The sequence below is a fragment of the Nyctereutes procyonoides genome, unplaced genomic scaffold, assembly GCF_905146905.1.
Source record: "Nyctereutes procyonoides isolate TBG_1078 unplaced genomic scaffold, NYPRO_anot_genome, whole genome shotgun sequence".
Classification (NCBI taxonomy): domain Eukaryota; kingdom Metazoa; phylum Chordata; class Mammalia; order Carnivora; family Canidae; genus Nyctereutes; species Nyctereutes procyonoides.
The window spans coordinates 43899849-43923641 of NW_026575051.1; the positions used below are offsets into that span (position 1 = coordinate 43899849).

General features: G+C 38.8%; 1 protein-coding gene and 1 pseudogene across 1 annotated transcript in view; both read right to left on the minus strand.

Annotated features, from left to right (window-relative positions):
• Window positions 1-13408, minus strand: part of ME1 (malic enzyme 1) — a 198788-nt gene extending 185380 nt beyond the window's left edge. The window contains exon 1 of the mRNA XM_055330798.1: window positions 13228-13408. Coding sequence (XP_055186773.1) covers window positions 13228-13305 — 78 coding nt within the window. The 5' untranslated portion in view covers window positions 13306-13408. The remainder of the gene's footprint in view (window positions 1-13227) is intronic.
• Window positions 13409-18681: 5273 nt separating this feature from the next.
• On the minus strand, window positions 18682-19223 carry LOC129512401 (acyl-protein thioesterase 1-like; annotated as a pseudogene).
• Window positions 19224-23793: the final 4570 nt, after the last annotated feature.

A 23793-nucleotide genomic window follows, 5' to 3' on the forward strand; every position in this document is an offset into this window, starting at 1 on the left:
TTGACATGATGGGAAAATATAAAGTTTTATACAAGAAATTAAAACTGTAAAGAACCAAATGAAAATTTCAGAACTGAAAAATACACTAACTAAAATAATAAATTCATAGGATAGGCTCAAGAATAGAATGGAGATAAAAGAGCAAAAAAGTCAGTGAACTTACAGATGGATCAACCAATCTGAAAAACAAAGAAAAAAATGGGAAAAAAAAAAAAAAAAACAGAGCCTCAGGGACCTGTGGGACAGTATCAAAAACCCTAACATTTGTATCAACAGCATGCCAAAAGGAGAGAAGAAAGAAAAAATATTTGGAGAAATAATGGCTAAACACATCAATCTTGGTACAAGATGTAAACTTACAAATTCAAGAATGTCAGTCAGCCCCAAGAAGATAACCAAAAAAAAAAAAAAACAAAAAACAAAAAACAAAAAACACCTAACCTAACTCCAGAAAAATTATTTCGAAATGCTGAAAACTAGAAACAAAGAAAAGGAGCCAGAAAAAAACAACCCATTGCATGCATACCACAATTCGATTGACTGTAGATTTTTCATCAGAAACAAGGGAGCCTGGAAGGAAGAGAAATGACATTTTTTTTAGAGATTTTTTTTATTTAGGGGATCCCTGAGTGGCTCAGCAGTTTAGTGCCTGCCATTGGCTCAGGGCATGATCCTGGAGTCCCGGGATCAAGTCCCACATCAGGGAGCCTGCTTCTCCCTCTGCCTGTGTCTCTGCCTGTGTCTCTGCCTCTCTCTCTCTCTCTCTCTCTCTCTCTCTCTCTCTCTCTCTCTCTCTCTTTCTCTGTGCCTCTCATGAATAAATAAATAAAATCTTTTAAAAGGGTTTTTTATTTATTCATTTGAGAGAGAGTGCAAGCAAGAGCATGAGTAGTGAGGAGGGGTCAGAGGGAGAGAGAAAAACAGACTCCCAACTGAGCAGCGAGCCTGATGCCAGCTTGATTCCAGGATCCATGCTCATCTAACTGAGCTACCCAGGCACCTGAGGAATGGCATTTTTAAAGTGTGAAGGTAAACAATTGTCAACCCAAAATTCTAAGACTAGTGAAAATACCTTTCAGAAATGAAAGTGAAATAGACATTCTCAGATGAAGGAAAACTAAGACAACCGGTCTCCAGCAAACCTGATCTAAAAGAAATACCAGGGACACCTGGGTGGCTCAGCGGTTGAGCGCCTGCCTTCCACCCCAGGGCGTGAACCTGGGGTCCGGGGATCGAGTCCCGCATCGGGCTCCCTGCAGGGAGCCTGCTTCTCCCTCTGCCTCTGTCTCTGCCCCTTTCTGTGTCTCTCACGAATAAATAAATAAAATATTTTTAAAAAATAAAATAAAATATTTTTTCTCCTTTCTCCTTTATTCCCTTTCACTATTTTTTATATTCCCCAAATGAATGAAATGAGTGGGAAATGTCAGAGAGGGAGACAGAACATGAGGGACTCCTAACTCTGGGAAGCGAACTAGGGGTGGTGGAAGGGGAGGTGGGCGGGGGTGTGGGGGTGACTGGGTGATGGGCACTGAGGGAGGCACTTGATGGGATGAGCACTGAGTGTTATTCTATATGTTGGAAAATTGAACACCAATAAAAAATAAATTTATAAAAAAATAAAATAAAATAAAATAAATGCTAAAGGCAATTTTTTTTTAAGATTTTTTAAATATTTTTTTGAGAGAGAGCATGTATGTGAGCAGGGAGAGAAGCAGAGGGAGGGAGAAAGAACCTCAACCAGACTCCATGCTGAGCATGGAGCCCAACGCATGGCTCAATCTCAAGATCCTGAGATCATGACCTGAGCTAAAACCAAAAGTCAGACACTCAACTGACTGAACCACCTATGTACCCCACTAAAGGCAGTTCTTTAGATGGAAAGCAAATGATATCTGACAAAAATCTGAAATTGCAAATACAGTCTGGTAACTGTACAGTTACAGTCTGTAACTGTAACAAACTACCCTTTCCCCTTAAATTCTTCAAAATATGTATGACAGTTAAAATAAAAAATAATAAACATTACATTAAATTATTACATCAAAAAGAAATTATTACATCAAAAAATTTTTTTCATAACAACTCAACAGCATAACAAACAATCCAATTTAAAAATGGGCAGAGGATCTGAATAGACATTTTTCCAAAGATAAACAGACAACAGACACATGAAAAGAAGCTCAGTATCAGTAGTCATTAGGAAAATGTATATCAAAACCACAAGAATCACTTCATACCTGTTAGAATGACTATTATCATAGGAAATAATAAGTGTTTGTAGGAATGGAAAAAGGTATATCCACTATGGAAACAGTATGGAGTTTCCTCAAAAAATTAAAAATAGAACTGCCATATGATCTATCAATTCTACTTCTGAGTTTTTATCTAAAGAAAACAAAAATACTACATGGAAAGTATATATGCAATCACACATTCATTGCAGCATCATTTCCAACTGCCAAGATATGGAAACAACCTGGATGTCCATCAATGGATGAATAGATAAAGAAAATGTGGCCCATATATATGCAATCTTATTCTGCCATAATAAAAAAAAGAAGGAAATCTCACCATTTTCAACAACATGGATGGATCTTGAATGCATTATGCTAAGTGAAACTGTCAGAGAAAAATAAATACTATACGTGATCTCACACTCACTAATTTTTTAAAAATAAATTTTTTAAAAGCTCATAGATACAGAGACAAGAGTGCTGGTTGGCAGAAGTGGGAAGTACGGAAGTAGAGGAAATGGGTGAAAATATTCAAAAAGTACAAACTTCCAGTCATAAAATAGAGACGGGAATGAATGTGCAGCATGGTGACTATAGTTGATAATACTGTATTGCATATTTCAAAGTTGCTAAGGGAGTAAGTCTTAAAAGTTCTTATCACAAGAAAAAAAATTTTCGGGGCAGCCCTGGTGGTGCAGCGGTTTAGAGCCACCTGCAGCCCAGTGTGTGATCTTGGACGCCCGGAATCGAGTCCCACGTCGGGCTCCTTGCATGGAGCCTGCTTCTCCCTCTGCCTGTGTCTCTGCCTATCTCTCTCTCTCTGTGTGTGTTTCTCATGAATGAATGAATGAATGAATGAATGAATAAATCAATCAATCAATCAATAAATAAATAAATCTTTTAAAAATTTATTTAAAAAAAGAACACCATTAAAAAAAAAAAGAAAAGAGGGATCCCTGGGTGGTGCAGCGGTTTGGCGCCTGCCTTTGGCCCAGGGCGCGATCCTGGAGACCCGGGATCGAATCCCACGTCAGGCTCCCGGTGCATGGAACCTGCTTCTCCCTCTGCCTATGTCTCTGCCTCTCTCTCTCTCTCTCTGACTATCATAAATAAATAAAAATTAAAAAGAAAAGAAAAGAAAAAAAAATTTCATGACTATGTATGGGGACAAATGTTTGCTAGACTTATTGTGGTGATCATTAGCCAATATATACAAACATCCACTCATGTTGTTTTTTTTTTTCCACTCATGTTGTATACCTGAAGCTAATTTCTGACAATTATATTTCAATTTAAAAAAAGTTTATGTAATGTATGGAAATGTAAGCAGATGTAATATAACAACTATAACATAATCAGAGGAAAGTAATAAGATGTGATAAGGCTTCTATATTCCAACTGAACTGGTAAAATGGTCTTAAGTAGACTGAAAACTTATGTATAACATAATTCTTAGAGCGAACCAGTACCAAAAAAGGACTATAGAGACATTCAGTCCTGCACTGAAAACATGATGTTAAAGTCTGCTAGTATTAATGTTTATTTCTCTTGGAATGTCCTGTAGGAGGGTCTTTTTTTAATGAAGGTAGCTAACTGTGTTATTTGGTGCATAGATATTATATTTATATTTATATATTATATTTTTAACTTCATTCCAAATTGCACTTTCCAGAATTACAGAATATTTTGTCTCAATGCTTTTTGATATGGATTCTACATTGTCTGATGTCAGGTATAACCCTGATTTCCTGCTGTTTGCATTTTCCCAGGTCTTTATTTTTAGTCTTTTTATAGCATTTTGTTTTGAATGTATCGCTTATCTATAACATTGTTTGCATATGCTTTGTGGCATGATCTGAAAGTATTTTTATTAAATAGGTGAGTTAGGGATCCCTGGGTGGCGCAGCGGTTTGGCGCCTGTCTTTGGCCCGGGGCGCGATCCTGGAGACCCGGGATCGAATCCCACATCGGGCTCCCGGTGCATGGAGCCTGCTTCTCCCTCTGCCTGTGTCTCTGCCTCTCTCTCTCTCTCTCTCTCTCTCTCTGTGACTATCATAAGTAAATTTAAAAAAATAAATAAATAGGTGAGTTATTCTCATTTGTATTTACTGATATTCATGAATGATAGTAGCGAAAAATGTTTGCCTTTAACCCAAAAGGCTGATCTATAACACCAAAAGTTCCAATAAGTATCAAATATAATGCTGGTGGCTACATTTTTTAAAACATTGAAATGTATGTATGTATGTATTTCTGTATTTAAGAGCAAGGGAGAACACACTCACAGTGGGGAAGGGCAGAGAGAGAGAGAGAGAGAGAGAGGGAGATCTCAAGTAGACTCCCCCCAAGCATGGAGCCTGATCTGATGTGGGGCTCGATCTCACAAGCCCAAGATCATTACCTGAGCCAAAATCAAGAGTTGGACGCATAACTGACTGAGCCACCCAGGCACCCCTGGTTGCTAAGTCTTAAAGGATCCCACAATTGCCTGGATATTTCACTGATAGCTAACATCAAACTGAATGATAAACTTCAGAGAAATCTTGTGAAAGTAGTTTTGAGTAGAAATTCAAAGAAGACATTTATGGTTGATTACTTCCTGTACATCCCCTATCTCTTCAGTACTTTGCATATAATCACCAACTTTATACAACAAAAGTGCAGTTCTCTCTGCCCATGGATCCTGTCCCCATGAGGCTTAAATAAACTTAACAAATAGCACCATAAAACATCTCAAGAATTCTTTCTTGACTGTTGGGTTTAACAACCCCACAACACTATGACCAATATGTTTGATCTCAACTCTGTAACCATTATGTTATAGTTACCATATATAAAAATTAAGTATAAGGTTTTGAATAAGTAAAAACTTAAAATGCTTACAAAAATGCTCATTAAGCAAGTTTTAGTTTCTTCCTGGCTCTGAGCAACCAAGTAAGGACTTACTGTTTTGCTAACTAACCAAGATCTGCCACTATTATTAACAATAATGGTCTCATCATTTCAAGATTATTGGTTTAAAAGATACCTCAATTTGGACATGTAGACAGAAAAACAGGAAGCTGGGCCAGTACTGTCAAGGCAAACTAGAAGCTCACTAGTGCATCACTAAGCCAGAAAAGAAAGTTACTCTCCAATAACTTTCCAGATATGTGAATGCACTACTTAAAGAAGTTAAAGGGCATTGTTGTTGTTTTTTTTTTTTTTTTTGAACTATAGACTGTGATTCAAATTTTTAAGATTTTATTTGAGAGAGAGTGTGCACAAATGGGATAAGGGGCAGAGGGAGAAAACCTCAAGCAGATTCCCCATTGAACACAGAGTCTCATATAGGGTTCAGTCTCATGACCTATAAGACCATGATCTGAGCTGAAACCAAGAGCTGGATGCTCAACCAACTGAACCACCGAGGTGCCCCTCACATGTTTTAAAAATTGAAATGTAACAGGTAACTGCTGGAGTGCACTAAACACAGTGAAGTATTATATTATGAAATTTTATTTCAATTATATGTATATTAGTTTGCTAAAGCTGCCATAATAAACTACGAGACTAAGTGACTAAAACAACAGAAATTTACTTTCTCACAGTTCTAGAGTCCAAGAATCAAGATGTTGGTAAGGATCCTTACAGTCTGAGGCTTTTCTCATTTACTTCTCTTTGTGTTCCCTTTCTTTTTTCTTTATAAGGACATCAGTCATATTGAATTAAGGCCCATCCTCAAGACCTGATTTTAACTTAATACTTCTGTAAGATCTTAGCTCCGGGACACCTGGATGGCTCAGTCAGTTAAGTGTCTGCCTGTGGCTCAGGTCATGATCTCAGGATCCTTTGTCAGGCTCCCTGCTCAGAGGGGAGCCTGCTTCTTTCTCTCCCCCTACCCCTCGCTCTGCTTGTGCTCTCTCTTCCGCTGTGTGTGTCAAATAAATATATAAAATCTTTAAAAAATAAATATAGATCTTAGCTCCAAATATGGTTACATTCTGAGATACTAGGGATAAGTACTTCAATACATGACTCTTGGGAGGACAAAATTCAGCCATAACATTATGTTTATACATATATTATGTATGCATGCACTGTGTCACAATAAAAAAAAGTTTTAAAATATCTTATTAGAGGACTCTGAATAAATAATTCAAATGTATTACATATATTCTAAACCTAAGGGGCCTAGACCTAATTTTATAATGGAGTCTTAGGACTCCTTCAGTCTCCAGACTTCCAGGTCTTCAGTGAGACAGTTTAGAATTTAACTACCCCAGGGGTACTCATAATGCAATTATGAAAATTTGTATGAACATGTAAGTACTTTTGCTAATAGTCTTACTCAGTATTACCTGATTAAAAAAATAATCCTAGTGTTTTAAGTGTATGACTTATTAGTACAGAGCTCTAACAGTTATATTTCCATGTTTCTAGAGACTATTATTATTATATTGATTTCCCAAACTACCAGATTAAACTATAAAAACTTAAAGCCATACTACCTCTCCCTCTCTTAAAACTCAAAGTCCTTAAATATCTAACAGTTTAATCAACGGCTAACCTAGATGTATTTTTAAGGACTGAGGGAAAATATTGATGTTTAAAATTCTCTAAATTCACTTACAGCAACAATAATCCTTTGTTTAAAATGTACTACTTTAGTGGTGCCTGGGTGGCTCAGGTCATGATCCTGGAGTCCTGGGATCAAACCCCATATCTAGCTCACTGCTGAGCAGAGTCTGCTTCTTCCTCTCCCTTTGCCCCTCCCTCTAGCTGTGTGTGCACACACACTCTCTCTCAATAAATAATTTTAAAAATAATAAAAAAATAAAATGTACTACTTATATACAGTAAGCTAAAAACAGGTAAAAATTAACATAAGCCATAAAATATTTTAAATATCATTTTAAGAATACAAATATCCATATTTTACATTTAGCATGTCCATGTCTATGGAAATTTCCTAATCATTTAGGTTTGAAACCTTGCCAAATTTGTTCCACTTTATTGAAAAATATCTTATGATTTATTCTTCATCTATATACTATCAAAGTTGGTTGAGTTGGTTCAATAACATAAAATAATGAGGTAACAAATAAGCCAAATCGGGGCAATCTTGGATCTCTCACAGTATTTGGTAATGTCAATTTTGAAAACCATTGGAAAACAGTCCAAATATTTTTTTTGTCAGAGTAACTGATTTTTTCCAAAGTCAAACAGAATCAAGTAAAGGCTGGTTTCACACCACTGGAACTTTTAAATTTCCTGGCTCTGCAATTCACTCCCTCTTCTCCCAATAATTTTAACTACCAAAGCATATTTCTACCTTTCTCTAACAAGCCTAGTTTCTTTCATTCCCCCAAGCCTTAACACATTTTGAACAGAGTACGAGAAGTAGAACACTTTCCTTTTTCACTTCTTCACAAGTATATTCTTTAAAACCTATGGGTGGCATTCCGTTGAAGTGTATGCAAGATTGCAAAAATCATGTGATGTCAGTCAAGCTCAGTTATATGAATCTGAGGGTAAAATACAAATCTTTCTCTTGCAGAGAGAAGACGTATTTTGCTTTTTACTATAAAATAAAAAGGGAACACAATCATGTCATCCAAAATTCAAGAGAAGGGGGCTAGTACACTAAAAAATAAGTTCTTTATAACTGCTCAAGCTATGACCTAAGGCTTTCTATACAAAAGTGCTATATTAAAAATTAGACTACTAAAAAACCTTGTTTTAGTATAAATAATTTAGAAACAATATTTACTATCTCAATCTTTTCAATATCTAAGTGAAGAGGCAAGGTAGAAATCATATTACAACAGAAATGTAAGTGTGCTCACAACAAAAATCTGATTCATTGCTTTATTCCCTGAACCAGAATATTATCTAATATAGAGTGGATTCTGAACAAATATTTTCTAAATAAAAAAAAAATGAATGCAATTATCACTTTATTTTGTAAGGGCAGTAACTGAAGCTAGTTAAGAAAACTTCACCCGGGGCAGCCCCGGTGGCGCAGCAGTTTAGCGCCACCTGCTACTCAGGGCGTGATCCTGGAGACCCGGAATCGAGTTGGCGTTGGGCTCCCTGCGTGGAGCCTCCTTCTCCCTCTGCCTGTGTCTCTGCCCCTCTCTCTCTCTCTCTGTGTGTGTGTCTATGAATGAATGAATGAATGAATGAATGAATAAAATAAAATCAATTTTAAAAAAAAGAAAAGTTCACTCAGGGATGCCTAGGTGGCTCTGTGGGTGAGCGTCTGCCTTTGGCCCAGGGCGTGATCCCAGACTACCGGGATTGATTCCCACATTGTGCTCCTTGCATGGGGCCTGCTTTTCCCTCTGCCTATGTCTCTGCCTCTCTCTGTGTGTGTCTCGTGAATAAATAAATAAAAATCTTTAAAAAAAAAAAGTTCACTCAAATTCTCACAACTGCTGAATGGGAGAACTGGGGCTTACACTTTCTTCTAAATACAATGTCTATACTTTGCATTATATTGCATTTCTCTTACTTGCCCAAAGCTCAGACACAAATTAGAACACAAAAATGAAAAGTCTCAAACTTTCTTCAGTATTTCCTATACTCCATATCACCAGTTTCGAAAGTTCTCAATCAAACTCATCTCTGTACTTCACTTGAGCACATTATTTTGATTTTGTGCTACCCTATACTACCAGTGTTGTTTGAAGTACAGCAAGGTAACAGACAAGTATGGAGGTATATAGCCCTATATCCACATCACAGGGAATTCCTATCAGTGGGATTCCACATGAAATAATACATCAGTTTCTCATATTGTTGAGGTAACGCCAGAGAATTGTGGTAGATAAAACTCCTGGATAATTAAGTCTAGTATAGTTTACACTAAAAAAAAAGAAGAAGGATCCCTGGGTGGCGCAGCGGTTTGGCGCCTGCCTTTGGCCCAGGGCGCCATCCTGGAGACCTGGGATCGAATCCCACGTTGGGCTCCCGGTGCATGGAGCCTGCTTCTCCCTCTGCCTGTGTCTCTGCCTCTCTTTCTCTCTCTCTCTCTCTCTCTCTCTCTCTCTCTCTCTGTGTGTGTGTGTGACTATTATAAATAAAAAAAATAAAAAAAAGAAGAGGTTTAAGGTATCTTTCCTTCATAGTCATGAGATTTATTTCTTTTTCCTACAATACATCCAACATGCCGAAACACAAACATCTACAAATGCACTTGCTCAGAGATTAATTTTTCAGATTTAAAAGTTCATAATGCTGACCAAAATGGACTTTGACAAGTCACTAATTTAAGCTGGATTAAAATACCTAAAATATTAAAGAGTGGTATCTTTTGTAGATTTACTTATAGATCACGTTATCATTTAAAGACATTGGAAGCCATGTATGCACAATTATGATACAACTATTGACTACTATTTTCTACCACTGCTACAGAAATAAAGCAAACTAATAAATTTAGAAATAAAAAATAAGTTATATTTTATGGTGTATAGAATTTTAATTTTGAAGAGTAATTTATGAAAGTTAGTCGTGAAAATTCCTGAGAAAAAATAAATATAACTCATCTGAATCAGAAGGTATCCTTGAAAATCATAAACGTTAAACTAGGATAAGCACATATAACACAAAGAGAAGTACCTCAAAAAATAGTTTGGACTATGTACAGAAAGATACTGAATCTCATAAGAGTGAGGTACTTTCTCAAATAGCATGATGAAATCCTACCTGGAATTATGTAATTTGAGTATAAGCAAATAGTAACAATCATATTACTAATGAAGAAAGATCTTATTTCTCTTAGGTTTTTACAATTTTTAGGTTTTTTAATCTGGAACACATCTACTATTAACCCTGATTCTATCAAGGCTAATCACCTCCTTAAGGTTATCTTGCAAGTAATTAAAAATTCCTGGATGGCCAGGTTTAAACCAAACTCCAACTATTCTCCTATATCCATTATCCACTGTATAATGAATGTATAGAGAGTAAACTGAGCTTTACACTTCAAAGCTATTTACTTCCAAGAAATTACATCAAACAGGATATATGTCTTTTTTTTTAATTTTTATTTATTTATGATAGTCACAGAGAGAGAGAGGCAGAGACACAGGCAGAGGGAGAAGCAGGCTCCATGCACCAGGAGCCCGATGTGGGATTCAATCCCGGGCCTCCAGGATCGCGCCCCGGGCCAAAGGCAGGCGCCAAACCGCTGCACCACCCAGGGATCCCCCCAGGATATATGTCTTAAAACAATGCTCAAACTACCACTCTAAAAGCTTCTTACTTCAAAAGCTGACTACTGTTTAAAATACAAAAGAAATAAAAACATGGCTCATTCATTCATTAAATCAACATTTCTTTAAACCTCAATGAAAAAAAAAAAGCTCAATGAGCAAAATTCTGTAACTAAGTAGGATTCCTGATCTATGACAATTAAAATAAGATAAAAATGCAGTAAGTATAAAATGGTATGATACAATTGAATACACAAAAACAAGAGATCGTAAGTAATAATAGGACTGAGATAATTAGGAAAGTCTTCCCTAGAGATAATTATTAAATCAACTAATGCCATTTTAATTGTAGAAAATTACACCTAGACAAAAAAGAACATATTAAGAGATTCTACAAATGTATTTCAAGTAGAAGACTAAACTGGGGGACTAATAAGATCAATTTGGACAAGACAGTAAACCTGACAAGACTGATACTATATTCAACATAATAGAAACTTATAAATACTTGAATGACAGAAAAGTAACATGAAGAAAACACTAACTGATAAAGGTATGTCTCTCACATCTACATGCAGACAGGCTATAATAGTGAAAATAAAACCAGCAAAACTGTCGTAGTTACCCAAAACGTGAGGTGATGAAGGTTTGTGTTTGACTGAAGACGGCTTCCTGTAGCCAGACAACAGGATGGGGTTTTAGAGGGTATGATCTACTAGCCAAAGTTGTCATAAAAATCAATAAACATTCTTGGGCTACCAAAAAACTTTAAAGCCCAGAGATCTTCAGTGCAGGGCAGATCAAGAATGTCTCATAACCATGGTTTCAATGATCCATGCAAGCCCATTCTGTTACTTCCATGAGGCACCACACGGCTCACCCCAGAGTTGCTGAACCAGATCTTAAACCCAATTTGATATTATGCAGACAATAGAGTTCAATTATTAATTCAAAAATGTGCTCTTAACACATCATATTGCACCTTTCAACTTGGTGGAAGGTCTCCTTGATATTATTGCTAAGTAGACATTAATCCTTATTGGTGAAGAGGAGCCAAAAAGAATACAAGAACATATATTCTTGATGCAAACAGTAAAGGCATAATTACCCTTGCTCAGTGACTGCCTGTTCCACCTACCCACTTCAAACACTCATTCTTGTCCATGACCTCAGGAAATTCAAACAGGTTATACCACTCAGTGGTCTTTCTTAAGTGACAACCCATTACCTGGTCATAAATTACAGATAGTAGACACACATGAAAGTCACAAATTGTTCTGTCACATCAGATATTACCTCAGTTCTACTGAAAATAATCCCCAACCTGCAGAATAATAAAAAGGAGGACAGTCTGGGTGGCTCAGTGGTTTAGCGCCGCCTTTACCCCCAGGCATGATCCTGGAGACCTGGGATCGAATCCCGCCTCAGGCTCCAGGCATAGAGCCTGCTTCTCCCTCTGCCTCTTTCTCAATAAATAAATAAAATCTTTAAAAAAAAAAAAAAAGGAAGAAGAATAAAAAGGGAAAAAGCAAACTAGCAATTAAATTCATTTTGAAGAAATAAAATAAGTAGGAACTATTTAAAATTCCATTAATGCTTTATGACCACAAATACTGTCACCACAAAAATCAAAAAGAACTCACACTAGCTACAATTTACTAAATAAAAGAAATCACAAGTCTTCAAGCCATTAATAATAATCAACAAATCACCAAAGTTTCTATCACCAACCAAAGTTTTGATAAGTTTCAATCACCAACCCTGGCCAGAAGGTAAGAGCTGAGGTCCAGTTGCTAATGAAAAAGTAGGTACTCAAGAAACAAGCCAAATGACTAAACAGATCTCTGTGCTGCCCCGATGGCACTCCTCATACCCTAAATAAGAAGGATACGCCAAAAGCACATTTACACAAAAAGCCATCTAGAGACAAGCCCGGCTACAGAGTTAAGTGTGAATGTTTCACATCTAGATAAGCAAAATCATAAATTAGGTAGTTTTCATTTGAGAAAATATTAAGTGTTTACACTCCATTACCAGTGAAGAAAAATGAAATGGTACCAGAATCTGAAAAGAATCTCTAAACTACACTGAATTGTCTTAAAAAGAGATCTTAAAAAAAAAAAAAAAAAAGTTTTAATTTCCAGAAGGCCAGATTTAAAAACAAACAAACAAACAAACAAACAAACAGGAACGGCTTTATCCACCGTCCCCAGGTCTACGACAAGGATTTCGTACCAGGCCCTGCAAAGTGTCTGAGGCAGAAGCCACCCCCCCACGCATTCCCAGCCTCTTAATTGTGTCGCTCCAGAAACGAAGAGGCCTCGCCTCCGAGCTTGTTAGTGAGACCCGAGGCTCTCAGAACTCCTCTGCGTCCAGGACGGAGCAGCAGGGCCCCCTCCCTCGGGAGCAGCTCCAGGACTCGCCGCACTGAGGGGAGCCGGCGAGCGGGGGGCACGTCCACCGCCGGCGGAGCGGCCGCCCACCTGCAATCCTCACAGAAACGTTCGGTCCCCTCACGGAGCCTGACACTACTTCCTCTGGCTAGACTGGAGGAGAGAGGCCAGAAGGCACCGTAAACAAGTTACATCCTCCTTCCGAAGCGGGATGCCGAGCGGCAGCGGCTCCGGGCGCCCATCCCACTGCGCGGCGCGGAGCCCCCCCGCGCGGCGCCCCCAGGCCCCAGGCCCCAGGCCCCGAGGACGGCGCCCCGGGAGGGCCGGCAGGGGGGCGAGGCGAGCCCGGGCCCCCCCGCAGGGCCTGCGTCCGCCCAGGTGGGCCGGCGGACTCACCTTGTTGAGGTGGGGGTCGCGCGTCACGGCGTAGCCGCGCTGGCGGGTGTGGCGGCGGCGGGGGGCTGCAGGCTCCATGGCGGGCGCGCGGGTGGGCTGCGGGGTCGGGCCGGAGCGGGCGGCGCGCGGGGAGGGAGGCGGATGCTGCCGGGGCGCCCGCGCGGACTGCGGCGGCGGCGGCGGCTGCGGCGGCGGCGGCCGCGCTGGGAAAGGGCCGGCGGGCGGGGGCGGGCGTGGGTGGCGAGAGGGGGTGGACGCGGCGGGAGGAGCCCGCGAGAAGCCGGTGTCCCCGGCCCGGCCGCCTGCGAGAATCGCTGAGTCATGGCAGGAGATCGGCCGAGCCGGCGACTGAGGAGGAGGAGGAAGAGCGAGGCGCTGGCGGCGCCGCCGGGGGGCCTGAGGGGAGGCGGCCGCGGGAGTCGCTCCCTCCCACGCGCGGGGCCCCGCTTCCCCCGGGCTTCTGATCCCGGCTGTGCAGCCCGGCTCTGCGTGGGGCGTGCCTGTCGCTCAGGGAACGCGCTTCCCCCCCCACCCGCGCGGACGGCGCGTGGGGTCCCCCGCCCACCCCGGGGCCGTGCGGGTACCATCACCCCCGGGCCGCGCCCCCCCTCTCGCAGGAGCCCCGGGGAAACAGGGAGGGGGCGAGGCAGAGGCTGCACACTGAGGGATGGGAGCACTGGCGAAAGGGACTCAGAGGCTGCTAAAAGCCGACCTCGAATGCCCGGGACTCCAGACCACTGTCTGTCCCTTTCCTTTTTTTTTTTTTTTTCTTTTATAGATTTATTTTTTATTGGTGTTCAATTTGCCAACATATAGAATAAGACCCAGTGCTCATCCCATCAAGTGCCCCCCTCAGTGCCCGTCACCCAGTCACCCCCACCCCCCCGCCCTCCTCCCCTTCCACCACCCCTAGTTCCTTTCCCAGAGTTAGGAGTCTCTCGTGTTCTGTCTCCCTTTCTGATATTTCCCACTCATTTTTTCTCTGTCCCTTTCCAGTAGGGGCTTCGAAGCTCTCTATCCTCCCTCCGAGGCTGTCCACACCCAGGGTCCCGCACAGAACCCACCTTGACCCAGAAAGCAGAAGCCCCAGCTGCCCTAGGAGAACAGGTAGTGTGGGGCCCGGACACTGTGGCAGTCTCTAGATTAGCAGGGGGGATTTTATTTTACTATAATAAAATAAATTTTAATATAATTAAAATAAAAGTCTAGGTGTGTTGCACTGCAGATGTGTCAGGGCCCACTCAACAGTCTTATTTATATTGTATATAATTTTGTGAGACTGCAGAAATCCAGATGTTTCTGGACTTCTCTGAGTATTAATGGATAACAATCTATAAGGGGCTTCGGTTTCTTCTTTGGTAAAAGGGAGAGGGTCAGGATCTTCCAGCACTGTAATTCTGTTATTGGTATTTATACCTGAACTTTCAAGGAATGGAGGAGCAAAGTCAAAATGAATGTATGACGCACAAAAAAAAAAAACACTAAAGCTTTCTGTGCCCCAGTTTCTTTTCCAGGTAAGTGGGATCAGTAGTTTCTGCCCTATTCATTTCTACCTCATAGTGGTACAAAAGACAGTATTAGGGATTGATTATGGGTTCATTTTATATATTCATAAACTAGACAACACATCGAATGTTTTACATTGCTTGATCAGAAAGATGTTACAATAATTGTTTTTTGGTCATACTTCTATCCAGAAGCTTCTTGGGCCTATTCTTTGAATAACCTAGAATCATCTGTTTCAAGGGAGAACATTTTATTACTACGGAACATTTTATTGGCATCAGAGTTCTTTAAAAGCATCCCTTGCATTCAAGTAGCACTTTTCACAGTGAACGCCATAGTCCATAAATAGTTAACCCTAACTAGATACCTGAGAAGGTATGCTTTTACAGAACTCACTCCCAGGAGTTAACTGAGGCAAGTTACAATTAGAGAGCTTTATCAGAAACAGAAACCGTTTAATTACAGGCCTACGAAGCAAACCTAAGATGCTGAAGAAACAAAAATATTAGTACAACAGAACCTTATTATAATGCCCTCTTAGGGAAGTTCAGCTATGTTACTGATTTATCCCTGTTTCTGTGATGTATTGTGTACAGATACGAAAGCTGACATAAATAGAGGGAGAAGCCAAAAAAAATATGTGGGCTCGTCCCCCAAGCCATCACTACGAAGGGATTACAAGATCCTGGCAGTGTAGGTAAAGAGAAGTAAACATATGGGAGGTGTGAATTTATGAAAAAAACGTCCATCATCTTCAATATAACAATATGAGGCCTAACTGAGGGAGTGACTTTCTCTATCCATGTGCAGTTGTTCTAAGAGTACTGAGAACAATCTCTTTTTCCATGTAAATGTTATCCAGAACGTCAGATTTCAATCTTTTTTACTTGTTTTGTAAGGTTGGGTTTTATTTTTTTTAAGATTTTATTTATTTATTCATGAGAGACACACAGAGGCAGAAACACAGGCAGAGAGAGAAGCAGGCTCCATGCAGGGAGCCCGATGTGGGACTCGATCCAGGTCTCCAGGATCACGCCCTGGGCTGAAAGCAGGTACCAAACCTCAGAGCCACCCAGGCGTCCCAAGGTTGGGTTTTAATGTAAAAACCAAAAAGCAAAAAAATTTTGGAGAAGAGAAAAAACTTGTTTTAATTTTCCTTTTAAGAAACTGCAGTTATGCAGTCACTCTACACATAATTGGTAACGTTATGAGTAGGATTCACAAATTAAAGGGCTAGATCCTGTAAATTTCCATTATACAGGTGAGAATACTCTCAGTCAAAATGAAATTTTTCTTGCCCAACTAATGCACTAATAACTCTAGTCATTAAAATATGATTACGGTATTCTATCTAATGTCTTGAGATTAAGTACAGAAAATTCAGGAAATATAGCACATATAGCATTTCAGGTGTTTTACTTTCGAACTTAAATTTCCCCACAAGGAAGGGTTAGTCTCCGTCATTGGTGTATACTTGCAAAACATTTCAACACTACAAACACTAAAAGTTTCAAGACGTGCCATTTGAAATGTTTTACTTTCATGAGAAAAAAAAGTTATTCTGATAGAAGGATGTAGCTATATGATATTAAGTAAATGATTATTTCTTCATATAAAAACCATGTTACCACTATGTAAAATAAGTGATTTTTAAGTTGAAAACCTCAACATGCCTTGTTCTTGATGTGCAGATTCCTTTTCTGCATAAAAGAAAGACCTTGGACCTTTTGGGGTTTTAATCTGAGAATTCCAGTGTTCAGTATATTAGAAGAAAGTCCACCAGGGTAGCTGACCCAAAAAGTTCAGAATTTAATGTAGGCAGCTGCATCCTTGCGATGGCCAGCTCCAAGCTAATTGCCAACCAAGCAAAGAGTTAATTTTTGTCTGCATTCTTCAGTGAGGATACAACTAGAATGAGTGTTGGTGTTGGAGGGAGGCTAAACTCCATATCTACCCATCGTAGGTTTTCCAGTGGGACTCATTACCAAAAGGACATTATCAAAAGAAAAAGTTTATAAATACTTGCAGTGCACATCACACCGAAGAACTCGAAAACAAAGAGCAACTCAAAGCAGCAGTTTAAAACTGTGGTCTTTATAGCATCTTCAGCAAAGAACAATACATTTGTAGAAAAATGATAGCACAAAGAAAAGAAGTTTTAGGTTTTCTTTTTCTTTCTTTCTTTCTTTTTTTTTTTTTTTTAGTTTTAGTTTTAGGTTTTCAAGGGTGGCAAACTGGAAAGGTAAATATATGGGAAGAAATTAACAGTAAGATTTGTTTCCGGATTCCTCTTCCCAAAAATATATATTTTGGGGTGGCATATCCTGGTTTCTTTCACAAGGCTTTATTCGTGGCTCTAAGGAATCCCTGACGAGCCAAGCTCTAAGTTATTGGTATTTGAGTTAAATTACAGTTATAGGTGAAATGGGTGCATGAGTCATTTCATTAAAATGCTTTGAAAAGATGTGCCCTTATTCTCTTCTTTAACCAAAAGTGTGTGCAGAAGCCCCATCCTCTAAGGGATTCTACAGAATGTCTGGAGCTCTGTAGAGTTGGGTTTTTTTTTTCCTTCCTGAGGAAAGCAATATTACTCTTTAACAGTTAAAAGCATTGTTCCTGTTTGGGATAATGTAATACCACCTCATTCTTACTATATATTACAATCATTATGCATACAACTGAGGAGGGCACTTGACGGGATGGGCACTGGGTGTTATGTTGTATGTTGGCAAATTGAACTTCAATAAAAAAAATATACAAAAAATAAAAATAAAACTGTGAAAGAAAAATAAAGACAAAAAGTCATAATAACTAAATGTAATTTGGAAAAATATTTTGTAAATATCTTGGATCTACACATCAATTTATGTATGTATGTATGTATTTACAGTTGCATTGAGAAAACACTATCACACACCGAAATAAACCTAATGAAAGCCAAAAAAAAATCATTAAGCATACAATATAAAAACAGACACTCCATAGTGACTAATTTTGGAATAAAACCATAGACTAAGTCACAGCATATATAAATCATTTATACCTTAACTGCTCACTTAAACCTGAACAAATTTTCATGAAGCATGTTAATTTTCCTATGATATAATTTATTTTTTAATTTTTTTTAATTTATTCACTTATGATAGTCACAGAGAGAGAGAGAGAGGCAGAGACACAGGCAGAGGGAGAAGCAGGCTCCATGCACCGGGAGCCCGACGTGGGATTTGATCCCAGGTCTCCAGGATCGCGCCCTGAGCCAAAGGCAGGCGCCAAACCGCTGCGCCACCCAGGGATCCCCTATGATATTATTTAGTTGCAATATTTTGCTGAAGTACATTTGAAGAAGAAGCCAGTTGTTTCACCTATTCTGGATCATGTTATACAGTACTTGTATAGAAACTTAGAAAGATACATTTTCCCATCAGGAGACATTTTGTCTATATCATCGATTATATTTACAAAACGTTTTAACATTACAAACATTAGCAGTTTCAAGGTGGGGCACCTGAAAAGGTTTATACTCTGCTGCAGTGATGCAGATATGCCTTTTACACAAGACCTCTTAGTGATGTCAAGCAACTGGAAGTTAGATCTGTGAAAAATGATAAATGAAGTTGAAATGGAGTCTGGAGACAATGAAGGGAGCTTCCTGGCAGCTTACTTAGCGTACTTCAACATGAAGAAGGAAGATTCTCCTTGCTTGGCAACAACTCAGCCAGTGAGAAACCACATGAACTTAGCCAATGAGAAGTCCTCACAACCTCAAACTCCCCAAAGCAATCCCTTCCAATTGCTTTCTTTCCTCTATATGAGGATATTCTTTTTCCTTCCATCTTAGGGCTTGCCAATGGTTTGCCATAATTTGCAGTCCCAAACTGCAATTCCTCTGCTATTCCTAAATAATTTTTTTTTTTTTTTTTGCTGGTTAAATAATTGGCTATTTTGTTTTTAAGGTTGACAAAGTATCAATGAAAACTGCTTGATATCCATCATTTCCTGGTGACATAAACTATGCATCATGCCTTCATAGGTTTTTAAAGTTACATTGGTTAGATTTACCAATAATTTTAGCTTTCAACAGAGAACCAACTTTTATGGAAACTAAAGGGTGGTAATATCCATGGTACTAAGAAATATCTGTTAGCCGCTGATAGGATTCCATGGAATGGAGGCCCACAGGGGAAGTCAGTGAGTCCAGTGATACCTGCCAGTTTCTGCCAGCACTACATAAAGGTAGTGCTCTATCCTGAGAAAATCCTCCCAAAATAATAGCATTAAAAAGAATGCCATTCTTCACTCCTGCTCTCTCAAAGCTTTTGCATTTTCTACTAATTCCAGGTTCACTCTCCTATGAATCTGGTGAAAGTCCAATAATATTAAGCCAAGAAGGCATAGCCATGTTCACAGTTAATGTAACAGGCATAAATGGCACACATGAGTAAACAGATTTGATACATGAATTTTGGATACCTGCAAAGTCTCCTGCCCATCCATGCCCAGTATCTCCGTGGCGAGAAGGCATACAGACATTGATGGTACTACTGCCTTGTGAAAAGCAGGAAGAAAAACGGTTCCTGAGAGCTACATCCCTTCTAGAAAGCTCAAATATCATGGATCTACACCAGTGGTTTTCAATCTTTCTCCCATTTTAGAGTTACCTGCAGAGCTTTGAAGAACACTCCTGATTGGTCAAAGAGTTGTTGATTTAATTGGTCTGGATTGTAGCTTTGGCACAAGGACTTCTTGCCCTAAGCTCCCCAGATAATTCTAGTTTGCAGCCAAAGTTGAGAACCACTGGTCTGAAATAATGGTTCTCAAACTTGTGCATAGATCAAAATCATTTGGAGGGTTTGTTAAAACGGGCCCCACCCCCAAATCTTTGATTCAGTAAGTCTGAGGTGAGGTCTGTAATTTGCTTTTCTAATAAGCTCCCAGGTGATGCTGACGGTCGAGTTGCCACATTTGAGGACCACTGGTATAGAGCAATGCTATCCAGAGAAACATAATGTGAACCACATATAATTAAAAATTTTGCAGGGAGCCACATTTCTTTAAGTAAAAAGGAACGGGCACCTGGGTGGCACGGTCGGTTAAGTCCTGGACTCTTGGTTTCGGCTCAGGTCGTGATTTCAGGATCTTGGGGTCAAGCCCTGTGTCTGGCCCCACTCTCAGTACAGAGTCTGCTTGGGACTCTCCCTCTCCCTCTGCCCCTACCTCCCTAAAATAAATAAATCCTTTTTTAAAAAAGGTTTTTTAAAAAGAGGGGAACCTAGGTGACTCAGTTAAGCATTTGCCTTCAGCTCAGGTTATGATCCCAGGGTCCTAGGATTGAGCCCCCTGTCAGGTTCCCTGCTCAGTGAGGAGTCAGCTTCTCTCTCTCCTTCTGCCCCTGCCACCAATGGATGTGCGCATGTGCATGCACACAGTCTCTCTCTCTCTCTCTCTCTCTCTCTCTCTCTCTCTCTCTCTCTCTCTCTCAAATAAATAAAATCTTTTAAAAAAGTCAAAATAAACAGGTGAAATATATTTTAATAATATATTTTATTTAACCTAATAAATAAAAAATAACAGTTATCATTATAAAAATTATTAGTGAGATGCTTTTACCTTTTTTGTACTGTCTTTAACATCTAGTGTATTTTACACTTACAGCACATCCCAATTTGGACAACAGATTTTTATTATTTTTTTAAGATTTTATTTTATTCATGAGAGACACAGGGGGGCGGGGCAGAGACACAGGCGGAGGGAGAAGCAGGCTCCATGCAGGGAGCCTGACATGGGACTCGATCTTGGGTCTCCAGGATCACGCCCTGGGTTAAAGGCGGCACTAAACCGCTGAGCCGCCCGTGCTGCCCTGGACACCAGATTTTTATTAGAAATACTTGTCCTGCACATAGATTGTATAAAATTTACAATTGAGGTAGTAGATACAAATACCCAAGTAGTTGTAAACATATTTTAAAGCTTCCAATGACTGACTAAACTGAGCGTACATTTTATATTTAAATTAAAATCAAACAAAATTTATTTTTCCTGTTTGAAAAATGTTAAGACTATTTACGGAAGGTCAATCATTAATACAATCTACCTATTTCTACCTGTTTATACAATTTCCATATTGTTACAACATTGTGCTTCCTAAAGTTCATATGCAAGCCAATGATTTAGAAATCAGATTGCATGTTGTCATAGAAATAATACAACAAATGCTTCCAGGGTATCCTATTAAAGCCTCTTTAACACATAATGGCTGAAATAGACAAAGAATCAAAGAGTAACTCCCTGCAGCTTTTTTTAAAGACTTTATTTGACAGAAAGAGAGCATGAGAGCAAGCACAAGTTCTTCAGAACCTAACACTTTTATGTTACACCAGTGGTTTTACATAACTGTACATAAACAACTTTTCTAACTTATTTCATAATTATTTATTTAGACACATCTTTCTTTCACATGTATAATTTCTATCTGTCTCTTTTAAGTCCTCTACATAAAGGCAATATGTCATCTTCTCTTTGGCAAAAGATTTATCTGGAAATATGTAATTAGTCACCAGAATTGGAGATAGAATATTCATTGTTGCAATAACTGGTGTTAACAGCCTTTCAAATAATTCTTGATCTTCAAATCATTCTTGAAAAATTCATGTTTTGGGGGCACCTGACTGGCTCAGAGGAGTGAGAATATCAGGATCTTGAGTAGTTCGAGCCCCATGTTCAGTATAGAAATTAAATAAATAAAACATTCTTAAAAATTCATGTTTTTTGTATTCCTGTAGAATGACATAAATTTGGTTGAGGCTATTCTCTAATCAATATTCATTTGGATTGTATAATTTTGTAATGTTTTAGTACCCTGTAGAATTATATCTACTGTCAATAAGGTACTCACTCATGAATAGCATATATTGTATTTTTTTAAGATTTATTTATTTATTTATTAATGAAGACACACACAGAGGGGGACAGAGAGAGAGAGGCAGAGACACAGGCAGAGGGAGAAGCAGGCTCCATGCAGGGAGCCCCATGTGGGACTCAATCCCAGGACTCCAGGATCAGGCCCTAGGCTGAAGGCAGCGTTAAACCGCTGAGCCACCCGGGCTGTCCTAGTGTATTATTTAAAACCTAAAAGTACAACTATTATGAAAAAGATCCAGTTCCATGATTTTTGTCATTTAATATCACTGAATTAAATTAAAATTTTACTACTTTCTTAAATCTGTTTTTTTAATCAATCGAGATAAAAACCAATTCCCATCATTGTCATGAATAAATATGTAGCATTGTTTTCAAATACTGTTTAGTATAGCAACTCTGTCATTTGTTGGCATGATTTCTTTTTTTAAATTCAATTTATTTAAACTAAAAAAAAGAAAAACAGTTCATTCATTTCTTCCACACATATGCACACTCCCCTACCTCTGACAACTACCAATCTATATCTGTAAGCTTGGTTTTATTTATTTATTTATTTACTTACTTACTTATTTATTTCTCGATTCTGCATTATATAAGAGAGATCATATGGTATTTGTCTTTCTCTGTCTGACTTATTTCACTTACCATAATGCCCTCGAGGGCCATCTATGTTGTCACAAATGGCAAGATTTCATCTTTTTATGGCTGAATAATATTTCATTGTGTGTATATACATACATATACGTACATATACATACACATACCATATTCTTTTTCTATTCATCCATCAGTGGAGACAAGTTGTTTCCATACCTTGGCTATTGTAAATAATGCTGCAATGAACATAGGGATATACATCTCTTTTCAAGTTAGTGTTTCATTTTCTTTAAATAAATATCCAGAAGTAGAATTGCTAGATAATGGTGGTTCTATTTTTAATTTTTTTTTGAGGAACGCCATACTATTTTCCATGGGAGCTGCAATACTTTGCATTCCCACCAACAGTGCACAAGAATTCCTTTTTCTCCACATCCTTGCCAATACTCGTTATTTCTAGTCTCTTTAATAATAGCCATTGGTGATATCTCATTGTGGTTTTGATTTGTGTTTCCCTAATGATTGATATAAAGAGCATCTTTTCATGTAACTGTTAGAAATTAGCGTATGTTTTTGAATGATGAATTGAGGGTCTTATTTGTGCTGGCCACATTTCAAGTGCTTAATAGCTACATGTAGCCAGTGGCTATCAAATTAGAGAGCACTAATCTAATCCAATGCATTTTGGCTCTTCAATAAATGCTTTAAGTGATTGAAGAAGATCAAATATACATATCCATATGTATATGTGGTGACTTTTACTTTCAGAGTCACTCAAGTTATACTACCTTATTAATCTTTTGCTTATATACCTATTTATATCTATAAATGCTGTGTAGCATATAGATTTCCTTTACAATGCCCTGATTCTTTTCCTTCTTTTCAACCTAGTTGGTTCATTCCTCCAACTCTTTTATTGAAAGCTCACAAAGTCCCAATTAATTACATGATACATAGAATAAAATGTAAAATAGAGGCACCTGGGTGCTTCAGTGGTTGAGCGTCTGCCTTTTGCTCAGGTCGTGATCCCAGGGTCCTGGGATCAAGTCCCACATCAGGCTCCCTGCAGGGAGCCTGCTTCTCCCTCTGCCTGTGTCTCTGCCTCTCTTTCTGTGTGTCATGAATAAATAAATAAAATATTTAAAAAATAAATAAAATAAAATGCAAAATAATATTACATTTAAAACAAACTTCTGGGATTCAGGTGTTCAAAAAAGCATTGTTCTTTAAAATAGCCATACTGCTTGAGAAATTTTGCACATATTCCTAACATTGCTGCCAAAAATTGAAATGTATTATTCCAATTCTCTTTTGGAATTATTTCTTGTTCACTTTAGGTAAGCAGTAGAGCACAGCCATTTGAGAGTATGACATCCACAGGTACCAGGGGTTAGGACTTCAACAAATCTTTGGGGAGTCACGATTTTATACAAAACAAGCATGAAGTCAGACTACTGTTTGTTTGGTTTTTTTTAAAAGATTTATTTACTTATTTATAGAGACAGAGAGAGAGAGAGAGAGAGAGAGAGAGAGAGAGAGAGAGAG